The sequence below is a fragment of the Juglans microcarpa x Juglans regia genome, chromosome 5D (genome assembly GCF_004785595.1).
Source record: "Juglans microcarpa x Juglans regia isolate MS1-56 chromosome 5D, Jm3101_v1.0, whole genome shotgun sequence".
In the NCBI taxonomy this organism is placed as follows: Eukaryota; Viridiplantae; Streptophyta; class Magnoliopsida; order Fagales; family Juglandaceae; genus Juglans; species Juglans microcarpa x Juglans regia.
In genome coordinates this window covers 14,662,056-14,677,187 of record NC_054602.1, presented here as the reverse complement: position 1 = coordinate 14,677,187, position 15,132 = coordinate 14,662,056, and the positions used below count along the sequence as shown (strand labels likewise).

Below are 15,132 nucleotides of genomic sequence, written 5' to 3'. Positions count from 1 at the left end.
TTAGCTTCTGATTTGAGCGTAGGAATCATTTAAGCCCATGAGAAATTGAAAAACCCGCTCCACTACTTGAATATTGACCAACTCTTGTAAACCACCACAAGTGCAAGTAGGCATTGATTGAAGGGCAACCAACTCCTCCCAATATTGTTTGATAGTGTTATAATATTGAGCAATCGGCATGGCATCTTGACGAAGTGTGGCGATATCGCGTTTGAGACGAAATATGCGTGGATTGTTGCTCTGTGAGAAACCAGATTCCAAATCAAGCCAAACTTCTTGTGGTGTATTGCAATAGATAAGACATCCGGTGAGGGACTTATTGATGCTGTTAAGGAGCCAAGAGAGAACCATATCACTGCATCGTTCCCACAATTTTGCAGCCACATCGTCGTTGGTTGGCTTCGTGAGCGTGCCGTCAACAAAACCGAGCTTGTTCTTAGCATTGAGAGCCATCTTCGTCGCTTGACGTTAAGTGGAGTAGTTATCACCTAAAAAAAGAGAGGACACAAGGAGAGATCTCGGATGATCTGCCGAGTGAATAAAATATGAAGAAGAAACATCACTAATGGGCTAAAATGCATAAGATGAGTGACTGGAAGTCACTGCAGGTGCGTCACCGACAGTCATGAAAGAAGCTTATGATGGAACCCTAGACAAAGATTATTGCTGGCGCCGACACCATGTTAGGAAACAGAGTATACACGCATGATTGTTGGAAATAAGTTTTTTTCTATTTGTTACATAAGGATGTATAAGAGTTTAAATACAAGAAAGAAAGCCTATGTCCTATAATCAAGCTATATACAAGAAAAGTAAGCTGTACAACATATATATGAAAAATATCAACGAATATCCCGTACTACCAAGCTAGCTAGATATATATATATATATATATATATATATGCGCAAAATTAAAAAATACCGGACAAAATAGGGTTCCTGATCACAACTTTTATACCGTTTGTTGGGAATTAAATAGGAAGAATCAGTCCCAGTGCTACGACAAATAATAATAATAATAATAATAATAATAAATAAATGAACTGAAAAGTGGTGATGGGTCGATGGAACAACCATCAAGGTTTTAATGTAAGAAATGGCTATATAAGTTGACCAAGGATACAACTAAACTAGGGAGGAAGGCCAGCTAGCGCTGAAATTAAAGGACAAGACATATCAGAGACCTGCATTTGATCGACTAATTAAGGTAGCAAGGGACCTTAGTCTTTTCCTCTATAATTGTAGATCATACAACCATACTGTAGGCATCTGCCTTTGACGGAAAAATATACCAACCCTGTTCATTGCATTATGGATGGCTCTACAGCCCTAGTCTTAGGATTTTTTTTTTCTTTCTTTCTTTTTATATATGTATTTTTTAACATTTTTAAATATTTTTTAAAAAAATAAAAAAAATCACAATATTATTTAAAAATGCATCCTTAATCATTAAGTAAAAAAAAATTAAAAAATTGAGAGCGGGAGCTACCAGCGGTAGCCCCCAGCGGGACATCCATCATTTCCCTTGCATTATACAAAAACTTGTGAGGAGTTCTTCTGTACGTGATTTTTCCCTGTATACCAATCATTTCTGCAAATAGAATCCCAGGCCTTGAGGCGCCTCAATTTGCCAATTCATGTTACTTGCTTTTTTAAATGAAATAATTAGAATTTCATTGAGTTTAGGGTACAATGGAAGTATTAGAAGTTACATTGAGTTTTGGGTACACTGGGAAATACGGAATTCCGGTCTTTAGCTATTAACATAAAGTTCACCATGCTATATATCCTCAATGGAAGGCTGAGGAAATAATTAATGGCCAAAACAAGAAAATGTGAGGAAGGTTAGGGTCTCCAGTTTCATCAGATGCCATTAATATAAAGCTCATTATGCTATATATCCTCAGATTGAGCTGATCAGGAATTTGTCATATCAAGATTGGAAACTTGCATCGTCACTGATAAAGAAATGGAATGAATCAAAGTAAAAAGGGAAAAAATAATTAGTAGATTTTTCTCACATATATGTTTTGATACTTAAAATTTCTATTCTGAAGCCGATGTGTGTGTATCTTTAATGTGAAAAAATTTAATTTATAAAGAAAAATTATTGATTTGAGTCTTGTTTGGGGGTAAATACATTAGGTTCAGCCAAGACCTACTAAGCCCAAATCATCCTCAGGAAGCTAAAAGGAAGAAGAGAAAATGGATAAGGTAAAAAAAAATGAGTAGAAAAGGGAAGGCAATGTGTTAGAGAAAAATGAAGAAAAAGAATAAAGAGAAAAAAACAAGTCAAACACGAGACGAGACGTAAAAGTAGTCATTCATTATCACTCCCAAGAGTCAGAATAAAAGGGATATAAAAGATGAGGCTAAGGAAAATCTATGAGAACATAGAGCATCATCTTCACCTTAGAAGGAGAGTTTCAAGATATTATATTTTCTAGAAAAGAGGTCTCCAACCTCTATTGTACAAAGAGAAATGATAAACCATGAGAGACTATAAAATATTCATATTATAGTAGATTTGCTTTCCAAACAACTTGTAGATGCTGAACCATATACATCTGTGTGTCTCCATCTCTATTTACATTTTCTGTATTTATTTTCTATTCATAGCTATAAATGTATGAACTGGCACCATACTACTGCTTTGAACCATCTTATCTAGTCTTGGACTACCTTAGTGAGGCGTGAATGACATTTTCTCTCATTTCCATATGTTGTGCAATTTTTTATATTAATTAGTCTTATAAATCAAATCGTATAATATTAATAATGTGGACAGAATATCCGCACTAACTTGATGATAGAATGAACCTTTAACAATCGGTCGCTAACTCTACGAAAGACCGGAAGATTATTGGTGCTGGGTCTGTTCTGAATGCATAGTGCTGGCATTCCCAATCACAGGTCGACTAACATTTTGTCTTTAAATTAATATGGGCCCAAATAACTGCTCCGCTCATTGCGCGTGGTCAGCGTTGTGGACAGGGCCAGCCCAAGGGATAGGTAACTTGGAAATATCCCCAGGCTCCCAATTTTATAAAGGCCCCCAAATTACAAATGGCTTTTTGTTGATTTCGGCTCTTATAAAAACATGGTATTATAAACAATAAGATGAGGATGATTCCATCTAACTTAGGTTTGAATGCTTGTTGACAATAATTCTTGGGATTGGCTCAACAAGTGATTACAACCTTGATTCCAAAGCAAATAGAGAGGGATTCCTCCTGGAAAATTATTTTATGCAAGCTCTAACTAAGATTAAAGGTTTGAAAGAAGAAATAATTATTTTATTATTATTATTATTATTATTTATCATTCAACAGATAATCTTGATCACAGTTGCAACTTACACAGGCAATTTATACAACGAACATAAACATATCGATATTAAAAAGACAATATCAATAAGGAACGAATTGATCAAACTAAAAATAAAAATTAAATACAAAAATTAGGGTTCACATTTATTTTAGGAAAAAAAAAAAAAAAAAAAAAAAAAAAGAGGAGGAGAAAAAGGTCGTGGCTGGTTTTACTCTCTAGATATATACAGAGAGACAACTGCCAGGTCACCGAACATGAAGTATAGAGTTGCAGTGAAGGCACACGTACAAGTTACAACCTTCCACTAATCGAGTTATAGTGACATCCAAGGTAGGATACTATTGCTCTTGAAACCGTTTTCTTTTCCCTTAAATAATAAATTGCCTGTTTGTTCGACGGATTAAACTCGTATCTTGAAACCCTACTCTTGAATCTGTTTTCAGGTGGTGGATTATGGGTATCCTCAAGTCTTGCTTGATTTTCTTGTAATATCTCAGATTCCCTTATAATACGTGTCATATCTCAGATTTCCATGATTGGTATTGTTATTATTGGAAATCTCCCCGATTCCCTAGAGTCCACAATGAAATCTGCTCTTATAAGTACTAATTGCTCACACCCATTTGCTCCGTTTTGTGCCTATACATCCTCGTATCAGCCAAAGAATCCAAATGTGTACTGCGTAAAACGCTTTACTTTCCCCTCCATAGTCTCCTTAAATTCCCGGTACAAGCCGTCTAGATTGGTTTCTCTTTGCAGTTCCCATACCGCAGGACCATCTAACGACCAATTAAAGAATCGTGGGTTGGAGGAGGTTTCGAGAGAAGACCTGGTTGAAGATGAAAACTCACAGACTCGATGGAATGTGGAAGTGGGGAGCCCCAGTGTTCCGGCAAACGTTGTACCTGCGGCCAAACTGAGCTTGAGTGACCAAGCGTTCTTCCTCTTGGCTTTCATTGCTTGCACGGTATGAGGAAATTTAGGCTTTTGAATATAATGGCGTTGTTGTTTGAGCTTCTAGCTTTGAATACCTTTGATTGGATTTCTTTGTTTATATAGGGCATGCCTGATGTGCCACTAGGATTTAGTGGCACACTTAAGCTTTTCAGTGCATGTTATCCATTAGACTGGAAATGCAAATGTAACACTCCAATGGAAGGCCCAAACCAAATGGCCTATACTCCAAGGACTAGTCAATGATATAATTGGAGTTTTATTAGAACTTTATAAAAGCAAGAACTTCTCCTTCCCAAGCAATATGAGATCTCATAAACCACTTACCCTTATTCTTATCATATGAGGTATCACAATCTACCCTCCTTAAAGTCTCGATGTCGTCGTCGGACCAGCCCCTCGTAGCTGACACGGCTCAAGTCTTACATTTCTAGTTGTGATAGACTCTGATATCATTTGTAACGCCCCAATGGAAGGCCCAAACCACATGATCTATACTCCAAAAAGACCCATCAATGATACAATTGGAACTCCATTAGAATATTGTTAAGAGCAAAAACTTTTCCTTTCCAAGCAATATGGGATCCTATACACCATCTACCATTATCGTTATCATATGAGGTATCACAACAAATCCATTATTTGAATAGAGCTATTAAAAATAAGAAGCCAAGGAGTTGCATTTAGAAATCCCCTAAATGACTGCATTTTAACTTTTTTATGTCTATTGCCGCGATTGTTGCAAATTCTAATGACTTTTCCAATTAACAGAAGTTCCCTTGAAAAAACGTGTCACATAAGCAGATACAAATTTCTATTCATGTGAAACATCCAAAAGGTTTTCAGTACTTCTTATAGATCAAATTTGTTTTGGGAAATGCCAGGCCTACAAAGAAAATGACAAAAAGGGAGAGCTTAAAAACCTACTGGTTTGATACATCGGATCCATTTTGCAATTAAAAGGGCTTTACAATTTGACGTGATGCATCAATCCAAATAAGTTTTAAAGCAGCCTTTTAAGGTCGCATATTCCCTAAAAATGAAAAGGCTGCAGCTGATGGCATTGGTCATTTTGAAGGGAGTGGAAATTGTTTTCAATTCATGATTTTTGCAATAAGAAAAATCCCACTGTTCTGTCTTAGGGCTGGTTGAGATGTCTCATCTCGACATCTAAACATCACTCAAATACGAACACTTTTCAATTTCAAATTTTCAACTTTTTCATCTAACTATTATCTAATAATTACAATTTTTCCAAACTTTCAAACAAAACACAAAAAACGTTTCAACTTTTTCAAATTCCAAGACAAAAATTATATTATAATAATATTTTAACTTTATAATATTTTTATTCAACTTTTTCTCTCTCATTTTCAAAAATTCAATAAAACATCTTAACTCAAACCATTTCACAATTATTCACAAATCATTTCACTACTATTCATAGACTTTTCATCTCATCTCAACATCCAAATGAGGCCTTAATTTCAATGAACTATTGGAAGATTTTTTTTTTTTTTTTTTTTGTGTCTATTTTCTATTAAAAAGGAGACATTGAAATAGTTCATTGAATCTTTTTTTTTATTGGCACCTGGTGTCCGAGAATAGCATCCAAACTAATCCTGGGGGTGTACAAGTCCTCGATAAGGAGTTTCCAGCAAATGCACATCAGGTAATTCAAAGGAAAAGTCTCTCAGTCCGATGACCCCTAGGAATTGTTTGTATCTAAGAGGATTCAAACCTTAGACCTAGAAGGAGCATACCACCAGATTAAGGCCTTTACCACTTGAGCCAACCCCTAGGGGTTAATAGTTCATTGAAACTTCTTCAGTACTATTAAAGAATTCTTGTTGTGGAAGTCAGAAGAATATGTGATTTTTCAAAAGGGTGTTATTTGTTCCATGGTACTTTACAAGAAGTTTTATTAGAAATTGGTGATAAATTAGTTTATTCTTTGGGATGCACTAGAAGAATCGGTTATGGTTTGATTCATTTGAATATGCTGTAATCAAACTTCTGATGGTCATTAAGTGTGCTATATTTTCCTGACATGCCTAGAAGCTTAAGTTTGATTGCAATTGTCCATGATTTATGTTGATTTTGTTATTATTTGTGATTGTAAGTTAATTTTAACATGTGCAGACTTCTGTGGCATTTACTAGCCTTGTTATTGCAGCCGTCCCAACACTATTTGTAAGTTGACTGGTGTTTTGTTTAAGCTCATAATATCTTTGTATTGCATGCCCCAACATTATATATGATAACATTATTCATCTCACTTATGACTATTGTGACTGCCCTTTCTTTTGTGTTTAAAATTTTAGCATGAGAATTAAGTGTGACTTAAACGTTATGGTCAGTACCCATTTATGCTTCAATCTTCCAGCCTTTTTTTTTCTTAATGTTTCCTTTTTGGGCCTGTAATGGGACAAAGTGGTTTGTTTTTTTGCCTTGTTGGACCTAAAATAGGTGACAAAGTGCTTTACTTCTTTCACAAACAATTGTTTCCATTCTTTTTTTTTTTATAAGAAATTGTTTCCATTCTCTTGCTCTTTCAGCTAATCGCTAAAGGTCAAATCTGAACTATCAGATGTAATTTCCCAATGATTCCCTGATATGTGTAGTTATGCACATTCTTCTATTTTGGTAGTGCCTAAATCCAAAATTAAAAAGTACGCAAAGCTTCCTGGGGCATACCTTGGAATGGTTATTTTTAATTGTTTATGGAAGTATGATTAACATTCTGCTTGTTGGTTTTGTTGAACTGATGGATGAGACTTTACATAAAGAGCAATGCTAGGGACAAGCCATCTTGTGAAAACTGCTTTTCAGTTGCTAGATTGGTGTACTTGATGAGGAATTGGTTATATTCCTGAGGTTAATGTAGTTTAACGCTCTTTTGGGTGACATAAGAGTAATTTTTTCGGCAAAGAGTTTATGCTTTGAAATTTTCCTCTCTTTAGACTAATGATCTGATTATTTATATTGGTCAGTGATGTTACTGTGTGATTCCATCAATTGTACGGGAACACAAGAGAGCATTACTGCCCGAGGATGGTAATGGAGAAGTTGGTTTGGGTGGTGTCATTTAAAGCCTAGATTTTAGAGTATCTGCTGCTATGCGTGCTTGACTTGTGCTCTCATATAATTTTTTCTGGTCTGGCATAAGAATGAGGGTTTTCTTTCATATATCAGATACATCAACCCTAGCTTGTCTCAAAATTTTCTCCACAGCCAATACCTTAAGTTTGTAAGCATATTGTTTCAAAAAATTAATAATATGATATGATCCTCATTTTACACTTTCTGTTTAATCTTATATTTTTGGGTCAGGCAGTTACAATTGTAGTGACCATTTGAAGTGCTGGGATTATCGTATGATAATCTGTTGATGATGTTCCAATAACTTTGAAGCTCACTAGTTTGTTAGATTAAAAAATGTGCAAAGTATCTTGCATTCATGATTTAAAGAGGTTTTCATATAGATGATTCCTCATGCTATTCATTCTTTGTTCTAATTTGGACCTTATAATGAGGTTTATCAGGCTGCAAGTCATGATTTATGCCTTTTTTGCTGGTGCATTCTAATGTTTAGAGTCCTCTCTGGCAAGTTGTTATTCTTATTTGTGGATGATTCTGATTGCAGATGTGTACATATTTTCTAAAAGCTTGATGTGATAGGCAGGTCTATAAATAGTTTTCTAGACACTGATTTATATGTATCTATTTTTCCTCTATGTCCTTAAGGCAATGGGGAGAGCTGCAAAATCTCTCTCAAAGCTAGCAGATACAGCCCGTGAGGAGCTCCCCAGTACAATGGCTGCTATTCGGCTCTCTGGCATGGAAATCAGCGACCTTACGCTGGAACTAAGTGATTTGAGGTGACCATAAGATGCTTTTGCTCCTCCTTGAGAACAAAAACATTATTCAGTTTTCTTTTACTTATAAAAGATACCATAAATTAAATTTTTTGTTATGTTGTTCAATGCTGTGTTTTTTTCTTTATTCTAAATAGGGTCCTCTTGTATACTTCGTGTACTAAGGTTTCGCCCCTTTGCGCTTTGTATTGAGATTACACATATATAAAGAGGAAAAAAAAAAAAAAGTCATTTTGTTGAATGTTATGACCACCACCACCTCCACTACCTCTTGCTGTTTCATTGATGTTGTCTAGTATCTAGTATGCTTCAATTATGGTATTTGTTTATTCGAATTGGTACTCAGCCAAGAGATAGCTGATGGGGTCAGCAAATCAGCTCAAGCGGTTCAAGCGGCAGAAGCTGGAATTCGACAGATTGGAACACTTGCTCGACAGCAAACTATCTGTATGTTAAAAGCTTCAACTGTACTAACTCAAAAGAAAGAAGTGGAAGAGAGAAACTTCTTTTTTTTTTCTAATTTTGTTTCTGATTATTAATTTTATATTGGCGCTTGTTTGTACGATACAGCAATGATTCAAGAGAGAGCAAGCCTGCCCATCATCTCTTTGCAACCTGTCGTTGCAGGAGCTGCAAAGAAGACTTCTCGTGCTGTTGGCGAAGCCACAAAGACCTTTATGAATATCCTCTCTCGAGGGGAGCACAGCTCAGAAAACGAAGATGACAGTGCAATTGATAGAGTGGAAATTTAAGAGGTTTGCTGCTTCCCAATTGAGTAATACCTTGTGTATATATTGCAGTGAACATAGACACAGCCCACAATGATTGTTTATTGAGGAAGATGCAACACCCTCCCCCCCAAAAAAAAAAAAAAAAAAAAAAGCATTGGGAACATATTTAAAATGCCCATCAATAGAAAAGTGTCTCAATTATTACTTTCTTTGAAACCCTATAAAAAGCATAACTCGGTAGCGAAGAGTATGGCACATGTATTATTTTCTACAGTATTACCTCTACATTTATATTGAGAATATTTTTAATATTTAAAGACATTAGAGGATGTCATGTTCCTAAAATTAAACATTTTATTTGAAGCCTTATAAATATAATGATTGATATATGCATATGTAAAATTTATAAAGATAATAACAAAAAATCAAAATTTGTTTGTTATAACTTGTAAATTAGGGGTGAGCATCAACTTTATTGAAGTCGGAATTCCCTAAATCTGATTCCGACTTTGTCGAAGTTTAAATCCAAACTTAGACTCTGACTTGTGTTGGCTCTGACTCGATTTACCTACTTGTCAAGTCAGAGTTAGATTTTTTTTTACTTTATATTTAGCCCATTTTTAAACAAGGTATTTTTGTGGATTTTCAAATTTCTATACTTATTTATAACTTATTTCTAATTTATTTATAAATTATAATTAATTAATAAATTAGTATTATTTGTCATTAACTTATTATACTAAACTTATTAGTTATTTATATACTAGTGTCTAATTTATTGATATGCTAGACTTATACTATAGTGTCCAATTACATGTTATATATTAATATTACATGTCATTATATTAGTGTCTAACTTATTTCTACTTAATTATATACTAGACCTTCTAGTGTCTAATTATATATTATTATACTTTAGTAAATTAGTATTATGAGTTAATAACTTATTATACTATACTTATTTCAATACTAGTGCCTAACTTATTTCTATACTTGATTATGTATGATAGTAATACTATAATGTTTACATATACTAAATTATTATTAGTCTATTTATATTATAGTATAAGTATATTATTTTATAATAATTAGTTCATATTAGTATATTATTGAATTTAACTATATGTTATAGTTATATAACTATATAACTATACTAATATATATGATTTATATATGGATATCTGATTTAAGTCTGAGGGTAAAGTTGGAGTTGGATCCGATCGAAGTCGAAGTCGGTCTGGAGACACTTCTGACGCCGATTGAAAAACTAAAAAAAAAAGGACACCGACTCTGTTTTGTTGTATTTGAAATAGAGTCAGAATGCAGTTAGATTTTCAGATTTTTGCACAATCTTATTGTTAATAAAGATATAAAACATAATATAAATAATTTATTTTATTAAAATGAAAATATTCGTGATCAAGTTTGAATTTGTTCAAATATTAAATAAGCTTTTGTGAATATAAAATCTAATTCGATGAAAAATTCAAGTTCATCTCGTGTTTAAATAAAAAGTTAAATGAATAAAGTTTAACCATCCGCTATTTACTTTAACTTGACTCGTTTGTATTCTTTTTTGATAAGTACTCGCTTGTAATCTTATATAACATACGACATCAAAAAAAAAATTGATATATAAGAGCATCTTCAATAGATTACTAAATTTATGGAGTATTTCGTTATTAGAGAGCAAAATATATTCACAGTGATTTTTAAAAGTTTTTCTAAATTTGAAAGTTACTGTGTATACATCAAATACATATTTTATCAATTATTTCTCTCTCCCTTTCTTTCTATTACATATTTTATCACAATTGATATATTAATTTGAGTTAATGATATATTAATTTAATTAGAATATAATTATTAATTAATATATAATAGGTAGAATAGTAAAATATGATAAAATAAATTAAATTAATAATTAAAAAAATTAAATATTTTTGAAATTATTAATTATTCATTATTATATAATGAAAAAAATAGATTTTCTAGTATGGAGATTTATGTGAATAAAAAAGTTAAAAGTTAAATTTCTCTTACATTCATAAAAAATGTCATTTAACTTTAACTAATCCATTGAGTATGCTCTGCATTAAGCTAATTTTGTTCATTTCTTTTTAAATTTGCCGAATAACATTTACAATCTCACGTTAAGATATTACGGAGGTGCATTCTTTTTTATCTCTTACACATTATATCCATGTTAGTATGTGAGTCACCTGTGATGATTTTATTTGAAGAAATATTTTAACCACAAAAAGATTTTACAAAAGTAAATTCACAAACTGACGTAATTTGATGTGAAAGGTTAGATTGTGAAGTTACTTTTATTGTAAAATAGATCTAACATATCATATGAAGTCATATTAGTTCATAAATTTACTTTTGTAGGATCTCTTTGTAGTTGTAGCACTTCTCTTTTATCTATGGCTTCTCCTTTCCCCCGTTACTGCTAAGGGTGTAACCAGTCCGGTCTAGTTTGGTTTTGGACAAAATTTAGGATCGAACTGGTATGCACTGATTTTGTATTTTCGAAAATCAATTACGCATTGGTTAACCTTCTAAACTAGTACCTCCGGTTTTATTGATTCCGGTCTTATTCGGTTCGATTTTTCGGTTTTAATAGTATTAGTATTAAGACATTAAATGTAATTAATATACTAATGCATATTAGTATTACTAATGTTTTATGTATTTACCAAAAGAAATATGTTGAGAATTTATCAGGCTATAAAAAGTTATTATTATATATATATATTATGTTTAAAGCATATAATCAAATAAATTTTCAAGTTTAAGATTAAAACTTTATATTATATATAATAACATTATTTTATATATAATTATAATATATATTATTAAATATATTATATATAAAAATTATATATAACATAAAAAATATTATATATAATATTTAGAAAATTAATTTAAAATATATAATATAGTGAACCGATCTGGTCTTAGAAAGCATAGATCTAGAACTGGACTGATACTAGCTAGTTTTGAAACTAAGGGAATCGGTCTCGGACCGGACCGGACCGGACCGGTCTGAGTTTTCTGGTTAATTTTTACACCTCTAGTTGCAGCAAATTGAGGATCTACTAATTGAACTATAATTCGACTGATAGTTTTGCCCATTAACTTGATGAAAAATGAGTGGAAAAGTGATATCATACAATATTGACCAAAAGTATATACATATGGTGCACATTTTAGATATGACAACGAGGGTGTATTGTATTAGTTTAGAGCACTCCCATCTAACTCTCCAAAATAGAGTTTGGGTTTGATGATGCTATTGTGGATCCTCATATTTATAAAGGAGCCACTATATATCCCCTTTCTTTATTTTGGTTTCGTCATTCCCATGATGATGTCAAACTTCATTTGGGACAAAGGAAATGGACACAAACTCCATAGTAAAGTAACCCGAATGGCCACTATCTATGTCAAGACTCATAATATTGACAACCGATTGTTACAGCCATAAGTTTTTGCCCCTTCCTCTACGACACCATTGTTTTCCTGAGCCAGTTTGGTAGTCCTACTTTCACTATTGATTTTGAGTTTCTAACATGTTTAAATTCCTTCATTGTTTACAATTTTATAGAGATGGATTCACATGAGCATGAAAGTATGTTATTCACGAACTTTCAAAATTAGGACCCTAACATTGACCACACTTTCTTGAGTTAAGCTTAACACAGTCTAGTATTGGTGGAAGACGCTCCACACCCACCACAAGTAGAGGTTCTTACCATGAAAAAATCACTGAGGGGTGCCGACTTCACCTAAGAAAAAGATAAGCTACTTGTGTCGGCATGCTTAGATGCAATCCAATGGACGATAAAAAAACATACCCAACTTTGAGAGAAAATGTTGTTGTACCTAAATTAGTATAAGCAAAGTACAATGAAGTGGACCATTGGGTCTTTAGTGCATTGGTGATTGGCGATTCAAAAAGCAACTAATAAATTATGTGCAAAGCTAGCCTAAGTGGAAAGGTTAAATCAAAGCGGCTTGACCGAACAAAACAAGGTATATCCGTCCACTAGCTTCTTATTGATATTGTACATACTGTGTTGCTTTGGCTTTATATAAATACACACTAATTATTTTTCTGTTTGTTTACATTTTGCAAGTTTGACAAAGCGAAACTAATGTACTAATAATTGGAGAAAATCCAATTTTCATTCAAGCATTGTTGGCATCTGTTAAAGAATCAATAAAAATGGGTTGAGCATTACTCCAAGGACGGTTCAAAGCGAAGATCCATGATGTCGCCGACCCCAACTCATACCTCTGTTTGTTATGTTGGATGCATGTTATTGAGGACAATGCTTGTATAGCAACTTTTTTTTAACAAATGCTCAGGATAATTGTCCCAAATCTTGTTATGATAAATTTTATTGGAGAACTAAAATCATACATAAGAATGAAAAAACCAAATTGACAACAAATGTTACGGTAGTTGAGGATATTTTCTAAAGTTTGCTATGTAATTGACATTGATGCTCAATTAAGTATGATTGGAGTTGAGAATGAGCTGAAGCGTCTCTAATTTGATGATGACATTCAATGAACTCGACAAATTCAGTTGTATGATTGCACGACAGTTCAGGAGAAATATCATCAACTTGTTCGTACTCAAAGTCGGGAACTCCATTATCATCTCGCGCCTTCAATAATCATATTATGTAAAAGTACACATTATTTTATAATGTTTTTAGTTTACTAATTTTGAACATTCGAGCTGGTCCACAAATGATTGTAAAGCGTTGTTGAAGGATCCTAAATGCACACTTTACATACTTATTTGCTAATTCTTCTGCTGCTACAAAATATTTCTTTTTGTTCCCTTGTGGAGATGAGATTGTCTTCACAAATGTTGACCACTTTAGATAAATACTATCGACAAGGTAGTGTCCTATAGTGTAGTCATTACTTTTAATTGAGTAATTGATGGCATGCTTAGTGAAAATAAAAGATCTCTCAAGCACATTGATATCATTATGAGAACCGGATAATCTAAAAAATACATCTTATATCGAAAGATCATATGATGTCATCGATTTTAAGATAATAGTTAGTTCATGACTATAACTAGAGTCCATACCTTTCCATGCAAACGATCACTTTTTTCACTTTCGATGTATGCAATCAATGCTCCCTAGTATCTCTGGGAATCCACGTTAGTCATTCCAATGTGAATGCTCTTAGGCCCCATTTGTGTACAAGAGTATTATAAGAAATTGTTAAATATTTCTTTCCTCAATATTACTAAAAAATAAATACTTTTTAATTTTAAATTTTCAAGTTTTTCATTTAATTATTATCTAATTATTACAATTTTTTCAAATTTTTAAACAAAACAGAAAAAATAATAACAAATTTTCAAAATTCAAAATAAAAATAATATTTTAACTTTATAATATTTTTATTCAAAATTTTTTTTATCTCATTTCCCAAAATCTAATAAACATTTTAATTTTAATTATTTTATTATTATTCACAAACTATCTCATTACTATTTACAAATATATTGATATATTCTAAATATTCAAACGGTTTAAAAATTTAAAACCCTAAAGTCTTTTTTTAAAAAAATAAAAATAAAAATAAATACTCTACTGCATGAATATATAGTCCAATCATGCCACCACTTGGTCCGCTACCATAGGTAATACCGATGCATTAAATAATAATAATAATAATAATAATTGCCCGCCCCTTCCACCGCACAAACTGCCTTCCAAGTTTCAAGGTCAATTTTCACTTCTCATATTTTTCCATCCTTTCTAGTGGTCCTGCCCCTAATATTACTCCAATATTTCAATTCTAACGAATAGACTAGTCGTCGTTCGACTATTCTTCTACATTGACCTGTGGTTAGACATATATGCCCTCACATATCTGCAGAAAACAATCTATCTATGTCTGTCATGTTTTGAGAATTTTACGAGCTGTATTTTGATGAGGTGGTTCTACTTGGTACTATCTCTTTGTACTTGTCCGAGCTTCAACTGTATAGTCTGTATTATACGTTTGATTCCTCCTTGTACGTGAGAAAACAACCTAAACAAAGAGGATAAGGGCGTACTTTGCTAAGCCATGCCTGTTCTTAGTAGTTTCAGAATGGCAGTTGTAGCTCCGCTGACTCCGTCCGCCGTTCTCTTTCCATGTCCTCTCCTTTACGTCACACTCAGATTGAGAAACTTTAAACACCCCCCCCCCCC

General features: G+C 32.9%; 2 protein-coding genes across 3 annotated transcripts; one reads left to right on the top strand and one right to left on the bottom strand.

Annotated features, from left to right (window-relative positions):
- On the bottom strand, positions 1 to 453 carry LOC121265712. Its single transcript, XM_041169399.1, has one exon. The coding sequence runs from the start codon at positions 451 to 453 to the stop codon at positions 1 to 3; it is 453 nt and encodes a 150-aa protein (XP_041025333.1).
- A 2,992-nt stretch (positions 454 to 3,445) lies between these two features.
- On the top strand, positions 3,446 to 9,208 carry LOC121266139. Of its 2 annotated transcripts, none has more exons than XM_041169872.1 (6): positions 3,446 to 3,614; positions 3,774 to 4,297; positions 6,427 to 6,477; positions 8,032 to 8,165; positions 8,509 to 8,609; positions 8,733 to 9,208. In XM_041169872.1, the coding sequence occupies exons 2-6, from the start codon at positions 3,863 to 3,865 to the stop codon at positions 8,912 to 8,914; spliced, it is 903 nt and encodes a 300-aa protein (XP_041025806.1). In that variant the 5' UTR covers positions 3,446 to 3,614; positions 3,774 to 3,862; the 3' UTR covers positions 8,915 to 9,208. The 2 variants fall into 2 exon arrangements, with proteins under 2 accessions (XP_041025806.1, XP_041025807.1); XM_041169873.1 differs by having other exon boundaries at positions 3,483 to 3,660.
- The last annotated feature ends 5,924 nt before the right edge of the window (positions 9,209 to 15,132 follow it).